The following is a 25,498-nucleotide window of genomic DNA, read 5'->3' on the forward strand; positions in this document are numbered from 1 at the left end:
GATGTGGCTGACCCTACCCCAGCACCAGAGATGGTGGTGTGACCCAGCCCAAGCCATGCAGGTGATTTCCTCCTCACTACAAAAACATAAGTGTAAGGATGAGTACCTCATTCAAGTTGTCAGTTGAGTAAATTCAGGGAATTTTAAAAAACAGTTACCAGAAAAGAAATTTTATTTTCCTACTAGGATTATTAGCACAAATATCAGCATGGAATGAAACCCAAGAGTCAAGTCATCTTGGAGAAAGATCATAGCCAAGGGATGGCAAGACAATCCGGATGACATCATCTCAGACTTGGAGCCAGGAACTGGCAAACATTTTCTGGAAAGGGACAAACAGTAAATATTTTAGGTATTGTCAGTTATAAGGCCTTTCCTGCAAGGACTCAACACCATCATTGTGACATTAAAGCAGTCCAAACAACAGGTAAAAGAGTAAGTGAAGCTGTGTGCCAATAAAACTTTATTTGCAAAGTCAGGGTCTCTGAGATCACACTAAAGTCTCATTGACATGCTGTGCTTTGCCCGTTCCCGTCCCAGGCCGTGCTTAAAGCCAGACAACCCTGAGATTTTTCTGTTAGGTTAGTTACTTAATTGGATGTTTTTGGTTTATGCTAATTTGAGTTAGATTTTTATCATTATATTGGAAAGAGCTGTGATGTGAGCTTCTATTTGATAAAATATGACCTTCGTTAATCTAGTGTGTCACAGATTGCCTAATGCAAGACAAATTGGTCATTCCTGTCGTCAAATGGAAATTTTCAAAAGAAAAAACGATCCCTTTCTTTCTAAGCCCCTTCTGCAATTGCTGGTTGTTTGAAGTCATGTGTTGAGGCCAGAGAAGTTTGATTTTAACTGGCATTTCCCTGCTTCTTTTCACAAATCAGAAACAAGTACTCCCATGAGTCTTTGCTTTAGAGCAAGCAGTCCAACAAGAGACCAAAATGAATTACTGCAGACAAAATCATCTCAGAGCTGTCATCCTTAAATATTTAAGAACTCTGTAGAAGGCTTTTTATTCAATTCTCAGAAAAGGGGGTGAGAGTGTGTTAGGTACAGGGGAAGGATGGGATCTTTAGAAAAGACGGGTCCAAATGTTCCTGTCAAGGGAATTTATCACCCTTCTTAAGAGATGACTTTGCTGTATGGAAGACCTCATGTTCCTTGGATCAAGGCTGCTTGTTCTATCCTTACTGACTAATTTCTTACAGTTACTGAGAATTTCCTGGAATTAAGTTGATTTATTTGAAAGCTGAACACTGTAGTCCCGATCTCTAAAACACAGTGGAGCTCCTGCTGGCAAATTGCAGATATTATATCTAAAATATCTACTTAAAAGGAGTTTCAATGTTTGGTGAAAAAAAAAAACCCAAATGTACTAGGAACAGCAAAGAACTCAACAGTCCACAGCACCTTTACCTGAAGAGTGAAAGAACATCACTAGTGTAGGATAATCAAATGCTAAATTTTATAGTGCAAATTTGAAATGCTCTCCCAATTAGAAGAGTGAGATTAATGTGGGCTAGAGAATTTGTGAAGGCCTCTTGGAGGGATGCTGAGCGAGGACATTCAAGGTGGAGAGAATCATTGGGACCAGAACTTAGCACTGTGAAGGAGCATCTCATTTAATTTAGCAAGTATTTATGAAGCTCCCTTGTGCCAGACACTGGACTGAGCCCTGTGATTATAATGGCAATGAGAGGAATGGGGTCCCCTGCTCTTGTGGCTCTGGCAGTCTAACAGGGGATGCAAGGGATGCCAGTTTGAGGAGAAAGAATTTATTCATATCAACTGGAGGGAAAGTCATGGAAAGTCCTTAGCACATCACGGAGCTAAGGAAGATGGAAATGATGTGATTGTTGCAAGGTGTGACTTGAGGGGCTGTGTGGTGTTTTGTCTATGGTATACAGAGGGGATTGAGGTGGGGGACATGGAGAAGTAGGGGCCCACTGAATACTGGAAAGGCTGTACTCAGGCCTTGTGTTTCACCCTGTGTCTCTTTTTGTCTGATACCCCAGTAACCTGGGTCCTCGTTTATTTCAAGCTCAGGACTGTTACATGTGTTTACAACCCTGAAAAATGAGAACAAATTGTTCCTGAGCCTAACTGGATTGGCCATGCTGTGCTGGTGATAACACATGGAGAAGAGCTGTGTCTTGTTAATCTTTGCCACAAGAATAATTCCTCTGGTGTCTTCATAGCAGCCTCAGCAAACAAGAAAACTCCTCTGAGCTTGTACATCATTTCAAGAACTTTCTCAAGAAAATACTCTTCTATTATTTTAAAATATGTCTACTCTGTGTGAGACAAAGTACATTCAAATACAAGGTTTTCATTCAGATTCTTTTTTGGAACAAATTTTCTCATAGAAAATTGAACTTCAGTGAAGAAGGATGTTAGACTGATACATATCTGTGGTTGCCTGAACCAGAATAGAGTCTTCCAAGACCGCACAGGCAGAGTATAAAAACCATATTTCTGAATGAGGAAAGTTAATTATTCCATTCTTTTTTTAAAAAAATTATATATGACAGAAGAATGCATTACAATTTTTATTACACATATAGATGACAATTTTTCATATCTCTGGTTGTATACAGAGTATATTCACACCAATTTGTGTCTTCATCCATGTACTTTGGATAATAATGATCATCACATTCCACCATCATTTATATAGCTTTGATATTTTCGTACAAATAATAGATGTAGCACCCTCTGGATGAGTGTCACGGAAGGAAGAAGCCCTCGGGAGGCATGGAGATGACATTCTGGGAGAAACAGAAAAGGACCCTTTGGAAAACTTTGAAGAGAAAAATGATGTCACTTGGTAAAAGATAGTTCACCTGCTGTGTGTGAGCCTCCAGGGAAGATTGCTGAGATTAACCTCAAACTTGCCATCCTCCTGCCTCAGGCTCTGAAATTACTGGGATCATGGGCATGTGCCACTGTGCCTGGCTCCATTGTGGGTTTCTTTAAATAGGAATGTGTTTTCTATTTGCCAACATTCCCACTACTCCCTATTAATCTCACTGGCTTTTGTGTCACCTGCCTGAGCTGGTCCCTGCTGCCATTTGATTTCTTGAAACTTGACAGAAAGGAGAGATAACAAGGTAACCTTGAGAAAACTGCAGGGTCACTGGGGTAGGCACAGGAGGAAGAAACAGTGAAGAAGGATAGAAGAGAGCTAGGAAAAAAAAAACGGTGTTTTGGAAACAAAAGGTATTTCCATATAAAGGTGAAATTAATTGGTATGGAAAGTTCAGGGGCTTACTGATAGTGAAGAGAGTTGGGACAGATATCACGATATAATTGGGTTAAGCAATGCAAGGAACTGAAACAGAACTGGCAGCTAGTGTAGCCTTTATGATAAAATCCTGATGCAGACTTGGAATTCAACCCTCTCAATGATATGTAGCAATCATCATCAGACTTACCCATTTCCAGAAAAAATAAAATTTCAGTGATGAAATCTGACTCTGAAGCTGAGGGAAGGACCTTAACTAAGATCACTGGAGAATGTGAAAGAGATGCCAAGAAGAAAATATGTTAATTTCTTGGCACAAGGAAGCTAGAGGTGTTCTTGAAGCTGTTAATGCATTCTATATGATTGCTTCATTTCAGGAAATTCTGACTCACTGTCCCTATAGAGTAAGAAGGAAATTCTTGTCTCAATTTACAATCCTGCAAACCAGTTTTGATCAGAGTAGAAATCATTCCTGGCAGAAATGTGTCTGTTCAGTGCCTATTTTAATTTGAAAAAAAAATTGAAAATATATTGGTATATATATGTTGTGGTTTTTTTTTTCTTTGAGAAAAAAACAGGCTTTACTTGGTATGTTCTGGAAATAGTTAAGACTAAATGGGCAAGGCAACACCTCTTGGCTTAACTTTTGAAAAGGAAATGGTATCATTATCAAATCTGTACAGACCACTGAGCCCTTGAAAAACAGGCCAAGTAAAGCTTGAATAAAGAAAAATGAGAAAGAAGTCAGAAGCATTTGGATAAACCAGGGTGCTAGTGTTGGGTAATGCAAGAAGCAGAACATTACTCATAATGTCACTGGAAATTTAACCATTTTCCTATCTAATGCTCACAATAGTGTGGTATGTGCATAATGGCTATTATTAACTCTACATCACATAGGAAGATAACATGACAAATAATAAGAAGACAATTTAGTCAGAGTCTCATCGACCATCAGGAAAGATCCAGAGTTATACTCTGAACAGCAAGATCTGTCCCCTCCAGATCAGTCCTTATTCTCTTTTCTACTTTTCCTTAGGGACTATTTCAAACCTTCTTTACAAATCCATTGCTCGACCCTGAGTCTTTTCTCTTGAGTCTTAGAAAATGACTTTCTGCATCATTGAGACAGCTGATAGCATAGCTTTCCATGTCACCTTCCCACCGTGTTGTCTGCTCTGTCCATCCTTACCTCTCTTCCTCCCTCCAGGCTCTCTCGGTTCTGTTGAAGCTTTCCTTCTCATTTATATATTTGACCTGCTGCCTCTCCAAACCTTTTTGTTTCTTCCCTAGCATTTCTTCCCCAATCTGTGCATTCTCAAATTTTTCTCAGGCTAAAACACCCCTTCTTCTTGGATGCTCAAATCCAATCTATTTTTCTTTTTCTGTATTATTCAAATTTCTCCAAACAGTTGTCTCCAGTTTCCATCTCCCAATTTCTCTTCGACTCATTTCTCTCCCCTAACCTCCCTGAAATCTGTTCTCTGGCAGTGTTTTGGGCTGTGTTCATTGTGCCCCGGACTGTTACCCCTCATTAATATGCTTAAATCCTAATCCCCAGAACCTCAGAATGTAACTGTGGTTGGAGATAGGGTCTTTTAAAAAATTTCTTTTCATTACTGAGGTCTGAACCCAGGGTGCCTACCACTGAACCACATCCTCAGTCTTTTTTATTTTGAGACCAGATCTCACTAACTTGTCCTAGCTGGACTTGAACTTGCCATTCTCCTGCCTCAGTTTCTGGAGTAGGTGGGATTATAGGCGTGTGATGCCTCCCAGCTAAACATAGGGTCCTTAACGAGGGATTTAAATTAAATGAGGTCACTAGGGTAAACCCTAATCCAGTATGTCCAGTGTTTTAAAAAGAGGGGATCAGGACACAAATATATGCACAGAGAGAAGACCAGATAAGACCACGTGAAGACACAGGAAGAAGATAGCCATCTCCAAGACAAGAGAAGAGGCCTCTAAATTAGAAATCAACCATGCCAAAACCTCAATCTCTGATTTCCAGATTTCAGAACGGAAAGAATAAAAATTTCTGTTGTTTAAGCTTCCTAGACTAACGTACTTTGTTATGGCAGATGCAGCAAACAAATCCAGATAGATGGAAGGGTTCCACCAGTGAATTTCTGACCACAAAATTGATATTTTTAAATCCCTACTCCACTAGAACTTTTTTCTGTATGTGACATGACCAACCAATGCCTTGGTCCCCATGATATGCTCTTGGGCCTCTTCATATCTTTCTGTTTCTTTGCTTTTCCACTGGCTCCTCTTTCTCTGCTTTCCTCCTTAGACACTGGCATTCTTCTGGACCCAGTGAGACACCACTGTACTTTTCATTACGCTCTTCTTCAGGATGACCTCATCTTTCCTTATGGTTTTCATACAGTGGATTCAGATATTAAATGGGACACTAAAATTCAGTGTGGGGTGCTGTTGGTGCGGCTCAGCATAGAGTGTTGATTAGCACGTGTGAGACCCTGGGTTCAATTTCTGGTACCCAAAAATAATAGAAAAAAATGAAATCAGTGGGTAAGGCAAAAAGATTGTGTATAATGACATTTATCCTTGAAAAACACTTAGAGAAGCATCTAGAATTAGATGCAGTACAATGAAATGTTTCCTTTTAACAAAGTGGAAACTGAGGCAAAATGATGGGAGAGACATTTTCCATCTTGAACTCACTTTGAAGCATTCATTGAGTACAGAAATCTTCTATTTATTTGTTGTATTTTATTTTTAGTTTTTGATACTGGGAATTGAACCCAGCAGTGCTCTACCACTGAACCACATACCCAGCCCTTTTCTTTTTTTATTTTGAGATGGGGTCTTACTAGATTGCTGAGGCTGGCCTTGAACTTGGGATCCTATTCATCCTCCCAAGTGGCTGGAATTATGTACCTGAACCATCACACCTGGCGAAATCATTCTACATAAATTGTTACTTCTCTCTGTCCTTTTTGTGCCAAATGTGCCTGATTGAGTTTGTACAGATTAAATGTGCATACAATGAATCTTATTGTATCAGCCTATTTGCTAAGGACTTCCAAACTTCTCTAAGGACTTTCTTCTGAGCTTCAGATGTATACAGCATTTCATCTGAACATCTCCTCTTGGAAATCTCTCAGATTTCTTAAACTCAAATCCAAAATGAATGCTTTCGTTTTTCCTTTAACTAGCTCTTTGTTCTGAATTCTTAGTCTCAGCATCTGTGAGCTGGTCAAGTCTCCCTTAAGGTTCCCTATTTCATCTCATCCAACAAAAGATGGAGAAGGAGGAGGAGGAGGGGCGAGCAGGAAGTTATATTGCAAATTGATTTGATCTGTGGACTTGAAATCATGTTTGGCTTTCATTGAATTTAGGAAAAAATTAAATTTGTTGCCACTATTTGAAAAATGAAGTCTCATATTTTAAATCCCAATTTCCTATTCTCCTGAGAAAATACAGTATTTGATAGCACTGGACTTAATTCCAGCACAGCCAAGATTAGCTGGAACAGAGAAGCAGTAGTTTTTTTCAGAACATGCATTGTACATCCATCCTACTTACAGTCTTCAAGTTTTTGCACTCATTTACCTGATATGCTCTTATTAGCATTTTAATTTGGGACTTCCAATATATATTCATATTTCAATTTTTACTAATACTCTATTCTATCCCCATCATTGTTTTCTCAGGTTACTGCAATAGCTTCCAAACTGGTATTTCTCCCAATTCATTTGCAGTGGAATGTATTTAAAACACATATGACAATGCAAACATGCCAAACACTTGCTTATGACCCTTTAGTAGTCTTATTCCTACAAATGTGTTTATAAAAGTGTGGTCTAAGGATTACTGTGTGCATATATGAATGTTACAATGAATTAAATTATGAGTAATTACAATACACCAATAAAAAATGGAAAAAATATAAAATTAAAAAAAAAGAGATGTCCCAATTCAGATATTACTGAACCAGAATTCTGGGACTGAGTTTCAGACTTTGTCTTTTTGGTTTTTTTTGGTACTAAATATTGAACTCAGGGTCACTGAAGCACTGAGCCACTTCCCCAGCCCTAGTTTGTATTTTATTTAGACACAGGGTCTCACTGAATTGCTTAGTGCCTTGCTTTTGCTGAGGCTGGCTTTGAACTAGGGATCCTCCTGTCTCACTCTTCTGAGCCGCTGGGATTATAGGCTTCTGCCATTATGCCTGGCAGACTTTGTCTTTTTAAAGCAACTTTCACTTGGAGTTCTAAGGTACTCTAAATTCTGAGAACCACTGATCTATAAGGGATAATGTCCAAGCTTCTTAATACATATTAATGAGTTCCTGGAAACTTGCTTACAAAACTAAACTTTTGTAAAGCCATAATTTAAATACATTAAATTTTGTGTGTAATGAAAATAAGTGATGTGCCACACTATAAACAGTCCCCCATTCCCTAAAAAACAAAGGCTGAGTGTTTTCTCTGATATGTGGATGCTAACACACAATAAGGTGTGTATGTGGTGGGGAAATAGAAGTACATTGGATTAGACAAGGCAAATGAAGGGAAGGGTGAGAGATGGATGGGATAGGAAAGACAGGAGAATGAATTGTACACAACTTTCCTATGTTCATATATGAATACACCACCAGTGTAACTCCACATCTTATACCACCACAAGAATGGGAAGTTATACTCCATATATATATATATATATATATATATATATATATATATATAAATACATTCTACTGTAATGTACAACTAAAAAGAAGAAATGAAAAATAAAAATAAAAGAATCCCTTATGAATGTAATTCCTTTCTAATTTATTAGAAAGTGTGGGGACATGATCTCAATGTGGGACAGACTCCAATGCCAACACTTCCACAGAAGTGGAAGAAAGAAGCATTGAAAAGGTCAAAATCCAAAGAAAGCTTTTGATTCCAACTTGTAGAAACCCTAGAGCTCAGAGAAGACAAAGCTCCAATGCATTCCATAGTCATGACAAACACTGACATCATGCCAGACACTAAAAAGAGAGGGCAGGACTACTTGCATGGATGACCGCAACAAGAACTGAGACACACAAGCAAATTAGTCTATTCCAGGAGAAGTTATACGGAAGGGAAACAAGACAAGTCATGTGCCTAGGAAAAAAAATGACAGGGAATAAGAATTCCCAGCCATGATACCTTTTTCTCTGCCTCTTGGATGCTCACTGCCAAGGACCATGATTCTAGCAACAGTCATATCATAACGGAAAACAGAAAAAGCCACTTGCTTTGTCCTATGTTGATAGTGATCTGTGGAAAGTAACTAAGAACAAATCCTTCAGCACTCCCACACACACCTGCTTTAAGAACAGAACCATTAGATCATATTTTTTCTAGTTTACAAATATTTATGTAACATCAGACAGGATAAAATACCTAGTGACATTGAGGACAGATTACATACATCACTTCCTCCTGTTCTAACAGGCTAATATCTGTCAAAAATGATTACATTAATTTGACAAGAAGTATTTCTTCCAGAGCTAGTTTATTACCCAGTAACTTTGTTTCTCTACTTATGTTTTCAAATCAATTATAAAACACATTTTTCGTTCTCTTCTGCCTTTCAGAAACTTCTGAACCCAATGTTGTTGTTGGTTGTTGAATCAACCAACATCATTGTTTACACTTAAAAGATGACTTTTTTTCTTTTTACATCTGTTAAGTCCTACCTTTAAACAGTTTTAAGTGACTCATTTAGTCAGCTTTGATGGCATATCCTTAGCAGAACCAAACATAAACACAATCCCATGTGTTACTGCTAATGAGGAAAATACCACCACCTTGGTAAAGGCACTTAGTTGAGGTGGCTGTGAGGAGGAGCCTGTCAAATCTGTTCACTATCATACACTGACAATATCTGGAGATAGGTTATATACGGAGCCTACAATAGTCTAGACTTGTTGACCTTTTCCTTTCAAATCTTTATAAGTAAAGGTTAATCATTACCGCAACAGATATTCTAAGAGGTGAATTAGTATTCTCTGGAAAAACATAATCAGTAGAATCTGTCCATATAAATTCTAAGAAATATATTTTTTTCTATTTTAAGGAATTGACTCATGCAATTGTATGGGTTGGGAAATCTAAAATCTGAAGTGCAGTCTAACAGGCTAGGAATTCAGGTAGGAGTTGCTATTGCAGTCTTGAGAGGGAAGAACGGTTCTCAGTGGTTCTCAGCTTGGATGTTACTCCTTATAGATCAGTGGTTCTCAGAATTTAGAGTACCTTAGAATTCCAAGTGAAAGTTGCTTAAAAAAAGACAAAGACTGCCAGGCATGGAGGCAGAAGCCTATAATCCCTGTGGCTTGGAAGGATTACACAGGAGGATCCCGAGTTCAAAGTCAGCTTCAGGAAAAGCGAGGCGCTGAGCAACTCAGTGAGATCCTGTCTCTAAACAAAATAAATTAGAAAGGAATTACATTCATAAGGGATTCTTTTATTTTTATTTTTCATTTATTCTTTTTAATTATACATTACAGTAGAATGTATTTTGATATATTATATATACATGCTCATTTATACAAATTACAGATAAAGTGACTAGATATACAAACTGATGCAGGCAAAGTGGGCAGGAGTCCTGTACCAGCTACTTTAAGGTTGAGAGGGTCTTGTATTAAGCTTAGAGATACTTACATTGCATTGAAAATTACTTTAGCAGTCCAAAGCTGAGGTAGTTGCTTTGCTCAAATTAAAAATCTGGGAGGCAAGTTCTTGTTCCTAGTTATATCACTGGAGTGCCTAGCCAATGGATACACCTGGAGTACATGAAGCAACTCTGAACTTCTCATGTAAGCAAGTCTGAAGTGAGAGAAGTCCTTAAGACAAAAGAAAAATATACTTTAAAAAAAGTCACCCAAATGCGCTGGAATATAGTTAGTTATACACATGGTTTCCAGTCAGGGGTGGAGGCACATGTTTGTAATCCCAGCTACTCCGGAAGCCGAGGGAAGAGGATTGCAAGTTCAATGACAGCCTCAGCAACTTAGTGAGAACATGTATCAGAAAATTAAAAATAGTAAAGGAAATAAAAAATAAATGAAAATGCAAAGGGCTGGAGATGTAGATCAGAAGTAGAGCACCCTTGGGCTTAATCCCTAGAAAGTACCACAAACAACAACAACAACAACAACAACAACAACAACAAAAATAAACCAATCTACTCTCCAACAAAATTAAAAGGCTTCAAAAAGTATTTTTTTTTTCTTTTTGTGGTACTGGGTTTGGAATCCTGCAATGCTTTGCTACTGAGCTATATCCCAGCCCTTTTTTTAAATTTTGAGACAGGTCTTGATAAGTTGCTGAGTTGGCCTCAAGTTTGTAATCCTCCTGCCTCAGCCTACAGAGTAACTGGGATTGCAGGTGTATGCTACTATGATAGGCTTCAAAATTTTATTGATGCCTGTTATAATTTAAATCAGGAATCTCCCCGTTTCCCACATGTTTAAGGTTTGGTCCCCAGACAGTAGCATTATTTAAGGGTGATGAAATCTTTAGGAGGAGGGACCTTGTGAAAGGAAGTTAGGTCTTTGGAGGCAACTCTGAAAAGGAATATTAGGATCCCAGGATCCCAGCCCTTTCCTTAAAAAGCTTACTGGCTATCACTATGTGGGCATCTTCCTTTGCTATGTGCTTCCTGCCATGATGTACTGCTTTGCCACAGGCCCAAAAGCAACTGAGCCAAGTGACAATGGACTGAGATCTTTGAAACTGTGAGCCAATATAAACCTTTCCTGTTTTTAAGTTGTCTATCTCAGGTATTTTGTCATAGAACTAGAAAGTTGATTAAGACAGCACCCCTCCAGTGAGTTTATACTTGTTCCCCTAAATCGGGGATTTATGACTTAACATAGAAGATGGTAGAAGTGATACTGTCACTTATGGGTCCCAGGACTTAAGAAACTGGCAATTTCTATACTTAGGATGCTTATTTTTGGAACCAAGTTATATACTATGAGGAAGCCCAAGCTACTTAATAGAAAGGAACTGACAGTCCTAGTTTGCCAGTTTAAGTGATCCATGTTGGAAGTAAAACCTCTAGCTTCAGTTGGGCTGTTCAGCTGACACCGTGTAAAACAGAGATGAGCTGTCCTCATGAAGCCCCGCCCAAATTACAAATTCATAAGCAAAAGAAATAATGTTTCAAACCATTAAGTTTTGGGGTGGTTACTTAGCAGTACCTACCATAGATTTGTGGCTAGGGTTAAAGTCACTGTTCTAGGATCAGGTTAGGCAGGAAAATGTAGAAATAAGATCAGAGAATACGGGGTATAGGTCAGTACATAAGCCAAAAAGGAAGAATTAGGAACACAATTCAGACCAGAATAGATTTCCAAATCTGGAATGGCAAATAAGGTGGTCTATTTGGGTAACAGACACTCATGCCCTGAGAAAACAGGTAACAAGAACCAGAAGCTTGGGTCAACAGTCTAGGTGTACAAAAAGGTAAAACTAGCCCCAAGAATCCTTGGTATCAGTTGTGATGGAGTAGGAACAGAAACAATGGTCATAGATATTGAGCTAAATTTTTTCAAGATTAGAGCTCCATCATCTTTCATTAGGGCTACAATTGAGATTAGTGTTCAGATCAAAGAGGGGATATAGCTCAGTTGGTAGAGTGCTTAACTTACATGCACAAGGCCATGGGTTTAATCCCCAGCAATACACACACACACACACACACACACACAAAAAAAAAAAAAAAAAAAAAAAAAGAGAGAGAAAAGAACTTCTGGGCTTGGTGGTAAATACTTGCAGTAGTTTGGGAGGCTGAGGAGGGAAGATAACTTGAGCCCAGGGATTGGAGACCACTTCATCAAACAGTGAAACCTGGTCACCGTCATCACTACCACAAGAACAACAAAAAGATGGGAAAAGGAAGAGTGCACAAGTGTGGTGTGAACCAACAGAATTTCCCTTCACTCACATAAGTAGTAAATGGTCCTTTGGAATATATGTGAACGAACATTACAATATCAAGCAATTTAACATTTATTCTTGGGCTTGCTTTTTTTAAAATTAAAAAATATATTTTGTTTTAGCTGTAGTTGGACACAACACCTTTATTTTATTTTTATGTGGTGCTGAGGATCGAACCCAGCACCCTGCACGTGCTAGATGAGAGCTCTATTACTGAGCCACAACCCCAGTCCTTGGGCTTGCTTTTTAGTTTTCTTCAAAGCTAGTTGATGAATAGTTTTAAAAAGCAAATTGTTTAATTAATACTCCCCAAAAGGTTATTAGTCACTAGTGAAAGCATCAGATAAAGTACTTAAGTGTTCACATAGGCATAAAGGAGTATTTACTGATTGTTAAAATGAACTTTAGAGTTGTTCTTGCTGGATTTCATCATTCCCCTGGTTAAGGATTTTTCCTTTTCGGGTTTTATTCTGAAGCTAACAATATACAGCTAAATTCTTCTTTAAATTTTTTTTTGTTGTTTTTAGTTGTTGATGGACCTTTATTTTATTTATTTATGTGTTTACATGTGGTGCTAGGCGAGTGTTCTACCACTGAGCCACAACCCTAGCTCCAATACACAGCTAAATTCCTAAGATGGTATGAACCATGTCCTCTTTGCCTGTCTTCCCAATCTCTGTTCCTCCTATTCTCCCCTGTCCCACTGGGTTCCAGTTGCCCCTTTTTAGGTGATGCTAGACTTTTTCCTAGGTCAGAGTGGTTGCACATGCTCTTCTTTGACTGGAAGGTGTTTTCACTCTTTTCCTGGGTAACTTCTCTTCATCTTTTAGGTCTCAGTTTAAATGTCATATATTCAAAGATCTTTACACTCATTTATGTTTCCGTTGTAATTCTCTTAGCAACTTTTTTTCTCTTTACTGTAACTGCATTTATGTATTTGTGCTTTTAAACTGTTTAAAGATTGCCTCTCTGATTAGAATGTGACCTCTACCACATATGGAGACATTATGGTTTTATTCATGACTTAAGCTGGGGAAGTGGAAAATGACAGAAGCAGGTAAATTTATTACAAATACATTCAAAGATTTAAAAGAATAACAGCTTAAAGACTATTTAGTGGAGGGCAAAGTGTTAGTGTATGTCTAACACTAAATGGCTCCTGATGCTAAGACTATAAAATAATGAGTATCCTCTTAAAGATGAATTAAGAAACTAGGATATGCAGAAATTAGAGCCCTCATACATTGCTAATAGAAATGCAAAATGGATATGGCCACTTTGGAAAAATATGACAGTTCCTCAAAAAGTTAAACATGACGGGGCTGGAAATGTAGCTTGGTGGTAGAATGCTTGTTTAGAATATGGAAGGCACTTGGTTCAATCCCAGAACCACGGGGGGGGGGGGCGGTGGGAAATTAAACAAACATGGAACATGATTCAGCAATTTCACTCCTGTCTACAGAAATGAAAACACCTTCAGGGTGGATGTATAGTTGCAATATTCATAATAGCCTCAAAATAGAAACCCAAGTGTCTACCAAATAATGGGTGGTATACCCATACAAAGGGATATTTGACCACTAGAAGAACTGAAGTATACTCTATTTTATAGATGAATCCAGATGATACACTAAGGGAAAGATGCAAGACACAAAGGCCATAAATGATATAATTCATATGGAAAACAGATTAGTGGTTGCCTAGGTCTGGTGAAGTTTTGGTGAGTGTAACAGGTACAATATATCTTTTTGGAGTGAAAATAAAATGTTCTAAATTTAGATTGTGGTTAACAGTTGAATATACTAAAAAACTCCACCAAACTGTATAATCTAAATGGGCAAATTTTAAGATATAAATTATAGCTAAACAAAAAGGTTAACAAAGTTAGCTGATGATGAGTGTGGTGGTACAAGTCTGTAATCCCAGACTTGGCTGAGGCAGGAGGACCACAAATGTGAGGCCAACTTGGTCAACGTAGCAAGATCCTGTCTTAAAAAGATTCGTTATTCGTGGTACTTATGATATAAAATCACTGAAGACACTGAAATACTCAATCATTGCTCCTAGGAGAAACATGGAATTAGGTTCATGGGAACTTCTGGTCACACTTTCATCAATCTATCAACATATAACCTTGTTTTATGTGTTTCTATTTAGAGATCTTGTTTAGTAGTGTTAATGTAATAACATTCAACTCACAGCTAATAGCATTGTAACTCAGGACTGAACAAAGGATCTAAAACATATTCTGTATTTTTTTCTGTAACGTAACTTTCGACCTCAATACCACCGAGGTCTATTTTAAAGTAAAATCAACAACAAAAAGTCCAAAAATGTGTTACTATATGCACTTCTTTACAGTATGAGAGCTGAAACAAGGCAAAGTGTCACTTCATTTGACCTTGGCTGGGAACCTGTGCTTTGGGTGATTCAATTTTTTTTTTTTTTTTGCTGTTCTGTGCATATGGTATTGTGAGTATTGTGGGGTTACAAATTAAATTTTCACAAGAGGGGAATTCAAAAGCAGACTCTGAAAAGAGAGGATCAAATGTAGTTTAGTTTTCCTACCACTTATAAAAAAGGTTTTGAATTTTAAAGTCTAACCTTCAATTTCTTCATGATGCTGGATGGATAAAATATAATAAATATTTGGGATGTATGTTTTAGAAGTTGCTACCAGAAAAAGTCCTCGTTTTATTATCTATAGTTTTAGTTCTTTGGTATTTTTTGAATAACTGTTTCATGCTACTGATTCCTGGGCTGAGCCAGTCCAAAGATAAAATGTTTACTTTTCATTAACAAAGATTTATTCTGAACTTTTCATCACAATTGCATATTCTCTTTCCCCCAGAAAGAATATTCTGCCACCACCAGATATAATGAAAACATGTTTTAATTTTCAAACAAAAAGAAATGTAGTTATGTTCATATACACAATCTGTACTGCTTCCCAGGTATTTTTAAACATGTTTTTACACCCTAGCTATTGACAGTTTTAACTTTTAATATTTTTGTGATGCTGGGCATCAAACCCAGGCCCCTCTTTGTGCTAGCAAGTGTTCTACCACTGAACTGTACTCTCCAGCCCTTGATTCAAAATTTTGCAGTATTTGCTTTCAAAGGTATTTTCTGCACTTTAATTTTAAAATGGCTTTAATGTCTCAAATCCTCTTAACAGAATTCGTCAGTTCTTGCTTATAGCTCCTTATAAGAGCCTTTGCTAAATTTAGAAATTTAGAGATAAATTCACTTTAGAGTTATAAGTAACATAATTTTGGCAGGGGGAGTAAAGTCATAAATATCAAATATCATATCCACATTTCTGAATTTGAATAAGCTTAATCAAACGTTAGAATTTGGCTATAAAATGGTACTTTTTGGATTAGTATTTATACCCCTTTCTTGGTAATCAGTGGTTTTGTTTCTTTAAAAAACTGTTCTTTGATTGCAATAGGCAAAAACCACTTGGAATTGGCCCATTAGTTTTGAATCTCCAAATTTGAATCTCTAAATTAAAACAGCAGGGCTTGATAGATACCCTTTTATTCATCAGTTTGAGGACCTAAAGCTCTAAGATATTGCAGGGTATTTCAGCTTCTTTGATCTCTCATAATAACTTGAATATAATAGACTTTTTAGGTCTTTCTTTTGTCATTCTATCTCGAATGCCAAATACTCATTTAATTGGCTCTTACTGCCCAGAAACCAATCCAATTAATTTTCTATGCCAATCCCAGAAGTTTTGAAGTTTCATCATTAAATACTACTATTCTCCTGCATGTGGGGACAACTCCTATTTAAAAAAATTTTTTTTTTACTGCCCACAATAGGTTTAATCTCCCCCTTATTTGGGAGTAGCAACAACCATTAAGGACTGGTGGCAAATTAACCGGGGCCTAGAACTATCAAAATGATAGCCCTCTCCACTGCTATTCATGATCAATAAGTGGACCATACTCTGTTTGCCAGGATTTCTTATATTATTTTGATTAGCCAAAGTATAGAGATTTATATTCATTCTCTTGCTGGCTTTTAAAGTCGACATAATTTATAATATTACACGAATAGGTGAATAAAACTGACCAAATAATGCTACATGCATGTAGAAATATATCACAATGAATTCTACTTTTATATAAAATTATAAGGCACCAATGGAAAAAAATACATAAATAAATGGAAGGAATGGCAAAGAGTAGAAGAGAGGGGAAAAGGGAAGTACTGGGAATATATTAGGGCAAATTATGCATATATATGAATACTATATATAATTATATTGCAATAGGGACATAAAAAAGCTATATAAACCGCTGGGAAAGATTAGTAATCAACTTCTATTGTCAACAATAAGAAATTATGATAAAGTTTTAAACAGTATAGTCATTCTTATATTGTGGCTAAGAGAAAAGCATATGAAAAATAAGAACACACTGAGAAGCTTAATCATTTTTAAACATGAGAGGACAAACCAGAATAATTTCAAATTCAGATAGATTTTCAAAGTTTTTATTTATATTTTGGTCTTGTAAATGGTCATTTTTAAGTGGAACTTTTCAGTAAGAATGTAAAACACAAAAATTTGCTAAATATCGGATCTACACAAATCCTCAGAAAGGTTTTTTGTGTAGTCTTCATTAATACAAATCTTTGTGAATGTTTCACTCTCACTGCAGCTCTTGAATGTTTTACAATAATTAGGCTACCAAGTTTTAAAGCAGTACATTCATTACAAACTATAACTTTTCCATTAAAAAGAAAATAGGGTAATACACAAATATGAGAGGCTATGGTGGTTGAGGCTTGGCATGTCTTATTTGCTTTGTAGTTTTCTGTCATTACTTTCAAAATAGCACACAGCACATGAGGCATAGCAATCATCTCTTATTAACCTCTCTAATTTAAAAATGGGTTGTACATAAACCAGACCAATTATCACAAACTATCATTTGCATAATTAACCAGAAGCCTATTACAAAGCATTTTGTTAGTGGTATAACAAATGCAGGAGGACAGAAATTTATTTAAAAAAAAAATAACAAAAAATGGGGTTTGTGAAGCTTGCCAACTCCTTAGCTGTCACGAGCTGTGCTGCCACTTCAACTTCTAATTAGATGTTTAATGCCTCACTGTAAGAGACTCAACTATTTTCTAGGTGCTGTAATATTTCATTTGACAAGGTAACAAAATAGGACAAAACTAAAGCAACATTTATATGCGTTCCAATTTTTCACTCAAGAATTCTTCTACACTGTCTGTGTTCCATTTGAGGATGCTTAGTTCTTCAGCAATGTTCCCATTGTCGTCCAAAAGCTTTAGTACAGGGTCTGAACCACGAACATACTACAAAACAGAGGAACATTATCATTATTTTCTCCTTAAAAAGAGCCTTCTAAGCTTCAACCATGATCAAAGCAGCTTAATTAAAATAGCAATTAAAAAAAGCTTTTAGAAATAACATCACAATCAACAGATCTTTAAAAAGAATTAAATATAATTTCACAGAAAATTAGAATTTAAAAAATTTACATTTTAATTCTCAAGAGAAAAATGTCTGTTAGTATCAAGACCCCAATGGTACTAAGGATTAAACCCAGGGGTACTCTACCACTGAGCTACATTCCCAGTCCTTTTTTTGTTTTCTTCCCCCAAAGAGAGGGCAACTAGGTGCATTTTATTTTTATGCAGTGCTGAGGATTGAATCCAGGCTTCACATGTGCTAGGCATTTGCTTGTTAAGTTGTTAAGTATGGGCCTTGAACTAGTGATAACTCCTATCTCAGCCTACTGAGTTACTGAGATTTCAGGTGTGTGCCATCATGCTAGGCAAGACAGTTTTATTATTATTAAATGAAACAGATGTTTCTTGCATACAGGACTCTTAAATGAGCTAATATTTAATGGTGGAGGCAAGTAAATTCAAAATAATTAGAGGCAGAATGCTTTTATAAGAGCAATGCTTTTGAGATAGGGATTTAACTCAGTGGTAGAATGCTTGCAGAGAGGCCCTGAATTTTATCAAGCTTCCCCCCCCCCATGTTTTAAATTAGACTGTGGATAAAACATCAAACACAGAATCCCACACTGGGTCATGAATTTTCCTCAACTTAAGAAAAATAATGATTTTCCAGTGATCACTTTAGAATTAGGCTGGGTTCTTTAAATTTCAGATCCATTAATTAGGTCCAATAATGAGAGAGTTCTGAAAAATATTTACTCTGGACAAGGAAAGGCTGTAACAATAAACATGAACCCATTTATAACTAAAAATATAGCAGTGATGAGTAAGGGAGCTCTTAAGAATCTTTTTCAGCAACTATGCTTCATATATTTTTTTTTTTAAAGATATTCTGGTGCTGTGAACTTGAGAGAGATAAGCTCTGATATGGTTATTAGCACTTGGTATATTCCCAAACCATTTGTGAAGTTTAGAAATATGGGTACTCATTTTCACACTGTTGATGGCGTTGTAAATTATTACAAACATTATGGGAATCATTATGGAGGTTCCTCAAAACATTAGGCATGGAACCACCACATGACCGACCCAGCTATAGCACTCCTTGGTATTTACCCCAAAGAATGTAAGTCATCATACAACAGTGATACATGCATACCCATGTATATAGCAGCACAATTCACGTTAGCCAAACTATGAAACCAGCCTAGAATGGATGAATGGATAAAGAAAATGTGGTATGTGTACACATATTTTATTTTATTGAGCCATAACAAAATATGAAATTATGTTATTTGTAGGAAAATGGATAAAAGTTGAGACCATTATGTGAAGTTAAATAAGTCAAAATCTAAAGGTCAAGGGTCATTTGTTTTCACTCATGTGGAAGCTAGAGAAGAAAAAGATAAAGGGGTTAGGAAATATGAAAAACAAAGGGAGATCAATAGAAGAAAGGGATCAGGAGGTAGGAGAAGGCGAGGAAGGTGGGAAATGCTAGGGATTGATATTGGCCAAATTATATTGTTATATTGTGAGCATGTATAAATACATAACAAATTCCATCTTTATGTACAGATACAATGCATCAGTAAAAAATGTGAGGGAAAAAGGAAATATGGGACCTCTGAATTAATAAATCAATGACAATACTATATCTTTCTGTTTAAAAATTTTGATTATTCAAAAGCTTATTTTAATCTAGCAAGAGAAATAAAAAGACAAAATTGGGATATACTCCAAGTATGCAAGGCTGCTATAACATTTGAAAATTAATTAATGTAATCTATCACTATTAACAGGTTAAATAAGAATCATCATATGATATTAACAGATACAGAAAAAGGGCACATGACAAGAAAAACCATCATCATCCATTCATGATTAAAACTCTCAGTATATTATGACTAGAGGAAACTTTATCAACTTGATAAACCAACAACTGGGAAAACTAGATGCTTTTCTCTTTAGATTGAGAACAAGGCAAGGATGTCTCCTTTCATTATGCCTATTCAACGCTGTACCGGAAGTCCTAGCTAATGTAATAAATTAAGAAATGTACAAGTTATGAGGTGTTCAGATTGAGAAGGAAGAAATGGGACAGTTTTTATTCACAGATAACACAACTATCTATAGAGGGTATTCCAAAGAATGAACAAAAATAATCATGAAACTAGGGATGACAGCAAGATTCAAAATATAAGGTTACAAAAGTTAACTGACTTCCTATCTACCAGTAAAAATTATGTGGAATTTAAAATTAACATATAAATACATTAGCATCTATTATAGTTTGTATCTTAAATATCCCCCAAGGCTCATGCATTAAATCCTGAGTCCACGGCTTGGCACTACTGAGAAGTGATAGAACCTTTAAGAGATGGGAGTCTGGTGGAAGTTTTTCCATTCACTGGATATACTGTGGGCCACAATACTCTTCAAGCTCAATCTCTTCCTCCCTTTCTTTTGTTCCCAGTCATGAGGTAAATGGTTTTTTTCTGCTGTGTGCTCATGCCATAATGTGTTGTCACAGACCCAAAGCAACAGGGCCAATCAGTCAGTCATAGACTGAAATCTCCAAAACTGTGAGCTGAAATTAGCCTTTCTCTTTATAAATAGATTTATCTCAGATATATTATAGTAACAAAAAGCTGACTAGCATAGCAACAAAGGAAGAGAAATTTCCCCCCGCTCTATACATGTATTTGTTAGATTTATATGAGAAAAATGACAAAATTGATGAAAATAATCAAAGAGCTAAAATAAAGATATATTTTTTATTAGAGCATTATAGCTATACATAGTAGGTGGGCTATTTTTTTTTTAAAGAGAGAGAGAGAGAGAGAATTTTTTTAATATTTATTTTTTACTTTTCGGCGGATACAACATCTTTGTTTGTATGTGGTGCTGAGGATACAACCCGGGCCGCACACATGCCAGGAGAGCGAGCTACCACTTGAGCCACATCCCCAGCCCCGAGGTGGGCTAATTTTCACATGATGGAATTTGATTTTGATCCTCGTTCCCCTCACTTTATTTCCCCCTATTCTCTCCTCTACTCCACTAATCTTCCTTATTTCCCCCCTCCTTTCTGGTACTGATAGTTGAACCCAGGGGTGCTCAACCATTGAGCCACATCCCCAGTCCTTTGATATTTTATTTAGAGACAGGGTCTCACTGAATAGCTTAGCACCTCGCTGAGTTGCTGAACTAGCTTTGAACTCAAGATCCTCTTGCCTCAGCCTCCTGAGCTGCTGGGATTACAGGCATGCACCTCTGTGCCTGGCACTAATCTACTTTTGTTTGCTTATTTACTTATTTCTTTTTTAAAATATATATTTTTTAGTTGTAGAAGGACACAATACATTTATTTATTTATTTTTATGTGGTGCTGAGGATCGAACCCAGGGTCTCACATGTGAGGGGCAGGTGTTCTACCACTGAGCTACAGCCCCAGACCCTATTTATTTATTGATTGGATGCTTTCTACATAATACATAAAAGTGAAGTTCCCTGTGGTACATTTATGTGTGCATATTATGTGATCTTGTTGAATTCAATCCAAATTTCCTCCCCTTTCTTGTCCTTCCTCCCTATCTCCTTTACTCTACTGATATTCCCTATATTTATGATATCCAATCTCCATCCCTGTCCTCACCACCTAAAGAATGTTATTTCACATTCATACTTAGGTCTGGCCCTCTGCTTCCTGATTACCATGTCCTGAGCTGCTTTCATCCATCACACCCTTCTGCTAAGATGTTCTATCTCAGCCCCAATAAATGGAGTCGGCTATCTTTGGACAGAAACCTTTGAAATTCTTAGCACCAAATAAACTTTTTCTCCTCTAAAAATTATTCTTGTGAAGTCTTTTAGTCATGGTGTGAAAAAACTGACTAAAACAAACCCTAAATGCAAATGATGGAATTTACTTAATACTAATATATCAATATTGGCTCAATAACTGTAAACACTGTTATAACAGGGGAAACTGAGGGTGAGGGTCAAAGAGTATATGGAAACACTCAAGAAAGCTCAGTTTTTCTGTAAACGTTATACTGTTTATAGTAAACTAAAAAAATAAAGCTTAGTAATTTCAAAATTTAAAAAATTTATTTACCCAAGTATTGATTTTAATACCAAAAAAATGAATACTGGGGAAAAAAAAAAGACTGCATTTTAATCACCTTACCTTGATTTGTAGTCCTCTGAATAGTTTGGGTTTATCACTTCTGACGAAAGCTGAAAAAGGAAAAAAAAAGATTCAAATTCTTCATTTCCAAATCCAAACTGGCTACAGATATCAAAATAAAGAGTGGAAATAAATTTAACAAATGAAACTTTATGTCCTATGTTTAAAAAACTAATTTAAACAACGACTTATCCTAAAGAGAAGACTAATATTGAAGACATTGTTAAGTGTTTTAATTAAAACCCCACGTTCTGATGGAAGTTTTAGAAATTGACAAAATTCTTACATATGTACACTATATTATTATTACATTATAGTGTAGCTCAGTTATAAGAGTAAACATATGAGTCGGGTGCGGTAGTCCATGCCTGTAATCCCAACTACTAGGGAGTCCGAGGCAGGAGTCCAAGTTTGATATCAGCCTAGGAAACTTAATGAGACCCTGTCTCAAAAGAAAAAAGAAAAGAGCTGGGGAGTTAGCTCAGTGGTAGAACACTTTCCTAGAACATTTGAGTTAAATACCCATACTGCAAACAGATAAACACAAACAACAAAAAAAATAAATATATGAGAACAGCCAGGGTAGTTTAAAAAATTAAAATATAAAGGAAGAATTTGTTTAGTAATGTACTATGTAACAGTAATACCAGAACATTTTAAACATACAGATTAGGAAATTTAGAGAGAGAAAAATATCTTAAAAGAGTTTTTAAAGATGATACAGCTATCAAATTAGAGTGGGGGAGGGAGATATTACTAGCACATGAATTATTCAATCCCTTTGAGAAAACAGCCAACCTATTTGGAAAAAACCGTAAAAATAGGTACCCACACTCTATCTCATATTTAAATACATTTCAGATGGATTAAAAGTTTAAATGAACAAAAACTGAGTATTTATTAAATGTCTGACAACAGAAATAAAGTGAAAAAGCTATATAAAACATAACTTCTGCCCTGATGAGATTTACAGACTGATAAAGAGAAAGAATGGTCAAGAAACACTTGAAATAAAAGTTTACTAATAGGAAAAAAAAAGACAAATGAACATGGTACCCATATTGAGAACGACAAAAGATTTTAGAATACGAAAAGTGAAAGAGGAAGAGAGAGATTTTGGTGGAGGTGAGTTTGGGAGGAAATATAAACAGTACCCTACGTAGGGTACTCAGCAAAATGAATCAAAACTCTTGAGCAGTGGAGTGCTTGACTACCATATGTGATGCCCTGGGTTTGATCCCTAGTAGTACAAAGAAAAAAAAGAAAGAAATGAAAAATTTTGTTTCTTATGGTTGTTGTAAAAACAACAACTACTACTGGATAAATATTTATCCATAGTTTCATTTCTAAATGAAAAAGGCCAAACTAAACAATATAAAAACAAAAACCAAAAAACGTGCTATTATTATTTTAAGAGGGTTACACTATTATTTTAAGAGAGCTACACTAGGGAGTACAGATTTGGGGAAATTTTAATATTTCCCTCCATTTTGATTATTGCTAATCTATGTTTTATGAACTTTTCAATAATAATTTCTAATTATTCCAATTAAAAAGTTTATAATATTTTTTCTAAAATAAATATATGTTTTATTTAAATACCTCTTCTTTTGTCCCCTTTCTAGTTGTGGGGACTGAGGCCAAGAGCACTTTTCCACTGAATCATATCCTCAGTAGTTTTTGTTTTGAGACAGAATATTATTAAGCTGTGAAGGGTCTCACTAAGTTGCTGAGGCTGACCTTGGCAATCCTCCTGCCTCAGCCTTCCAAATCTCTGGGATTCCAGGCATGCTCTGCCATGGCTGACTAGATACCTGCTTAATTCTTAGTAACAGTTCTTGTCATTTAATCTCTTAAGATTTTAAAGTAACACATACTTTTGAGAATAAGAGCAATAGTATTATAGAGGTACTGTATTATGAAGTTCTTTACATACTTACATTTAGGAAAACAAAACAAAGATTAGTAAATGATATTTTTTTAAAGGTTCTGAGGACTTGTTGGTAGACAATTAGATATCCCATGTAATTTTCCCTACAAAATTTAGTTCAAAATAAACTATTATTCTGGCTGATTAGCATATCTTCTCTACAAACTTCAGCCTTTAGAATTTGTTCAAAGGCATGTACTTGAATTCCGAAACAAAAGTGATCTTATGATATCCTATTGCATTTTAGACTGACGGAATGGCAAATGCTACGTGACCCCTGTGCAAAACATCACATAACACCACTTTTAAATTTGTGTCAAAACATCTTTTTTACAATATAAGAAACCTCTCTAGGGTATTAAAAAAAAAAAAAAAGTGGATCTTGCCAGTGGCACCTATAATCCCAGCTGTTCGGGAGGCTGAGACTGGAGGATCATGAGTTCAAAGCCAGCCTCAACAATGGCGACATGCTAAGCAACTCAGTGAGATCCTGTCTCTAAATAAAATACAAAATAGGGCTGGGGATGTGGCTCAGTGATTTGAGTGCCCCTCAGTTCAATCTCCAGTATCCCCCCACCCATAACAAACAAACGAAAGAGCAATTCTTTGCCCAACTAGAGCTTAGCACATTTAATCATTTTTATTCACTCAATAGTTAAAAAAAATGTTATTGTAGTTGGACACAATACCTTTGTTTTATTTATTTATTTTTATGTGGTGCTGAGGATCAAACCCATGGCCTTGCATGTACTAGGTAAGTGCTCTACCACTGAGCCACAACCCCAGCCCCCATTCAAGAATTTTAATAAGCTAAAATAAGTGAACTAACTTAAAAGGAATACTGAGTCATTATAACCACCTTCATCAGTTCCTTCCTTTTTTCTCTGCTAAACATAGATCCACAGCATCCTAATTTTGAATGTGGGGAATATAGGTTAAATGCCCTGTAGCATTCAAATCACATCCTACAGGCAAGTAAACAAATCTTTTAACAAATACTTCAGAACTTCTATACATATGGCATTGGACAGACCATGAGAATATGAAAAAAATATATATTTTATTGTAGTTGTAGATGGACAGACTGCCTTTATTTTCTGTTTATTTATATGTGGTGCTAAGGATTGAATTCACTGCCTCACATGTGCCAGGCAAGTGCTCTGCCACTGAGCTTCATCCCCAGCCCAGAATTCTTTAATCTAGAGAAACCTACAGGGTGTGGAAGTGAGGAAGAAACCCATGATTTATTTAAACAGATATGCAAGAATTAAAAAGGATAAAAGGTGATCATAAAAACAACTGCTGAAGACAGGAGATATCCAGTTCATTAGCAAAAAATATTTTTAGAGTGTATAAGGCTCTGGGTTCAATCCACTGCAGGGCCTTAGGCATGCTAGGCAAGTATTCTACCACTGAGCTATACCCTCAGTCCAAATGCTGGTAAATTAATGATAGTTAACGAGTAAAAATTTAGAGAAAGGAGGCTTTACCATGTTGGTGCTAAAGAAAGAGGCAACAAAAATGGAACTAAAGAAACTGAAAATGTAAAAATTCACATGAATACAAGATGATGTCCTTTCTTCAACATATCTGAAGGATCCAAAAGAATTTTATCTCTCAGTACTTCAAACAATTTATTCCTAAAAACTGATATAGTATTGTTGGATCTCCATCCAGTCAGGAAAAAAATGACAGCTCCTTAAATCCAATACTGCTATCTCCAT

The 25,498-nt window shown here is 36.3% G+C and overlaps 1 protein-coding gene across 2 annotated transcripts in view; it reads right to left on the reverse strand.

The window, feature by feature from the left end:
- Positions 1 to 16,691: 16,691 nt before the first annotated feature.
- Selenof (selenoprotein F) overlaps positions 16,692 to 25,498 on the reverse strand; it is a 35,157-nt gene continuing 26,350 nt past the window's right edge. Inside the window, exons 4-5 of one of the 2 annotated variants that reach the window (XM_026403333.2) lie at positions 21,845 to 21,894; positions 16,692 to 17,541 (exon numbers count right to left, since the gene is read on the reverse strand). In XM_026403333.2, coding sequence (XP_026259118.1) covers positions 17,410 to 17,541; positions 21,845 to 21,894 — 182 coding nt within the window. In that variant the 3' untranslated portion in view covers positions 16,692 to 17,409. The remainder of the gene's footprint in view (positions 17,542 to 21,844; positions 21,895 to 25,498) is intronic. The other variant, XM_026403334.2, reaches the window with a different exon arrangement.

The sequence above is a fragment of the Urocitellus parryii genome, chromosome 11 (assembly GCF_045843805.1).
Source record: "Urocitellus parryii isolate mUroPar1 chromosome 11, mUroPar1.hap1, whole genome shotgun sequence".
Lineage (NCBI taxonomy): Eukaryota > Metazoa > Chordata > Mammalia > Rodentia > Sciuridae > Urocitellus > Urocitellus parryii.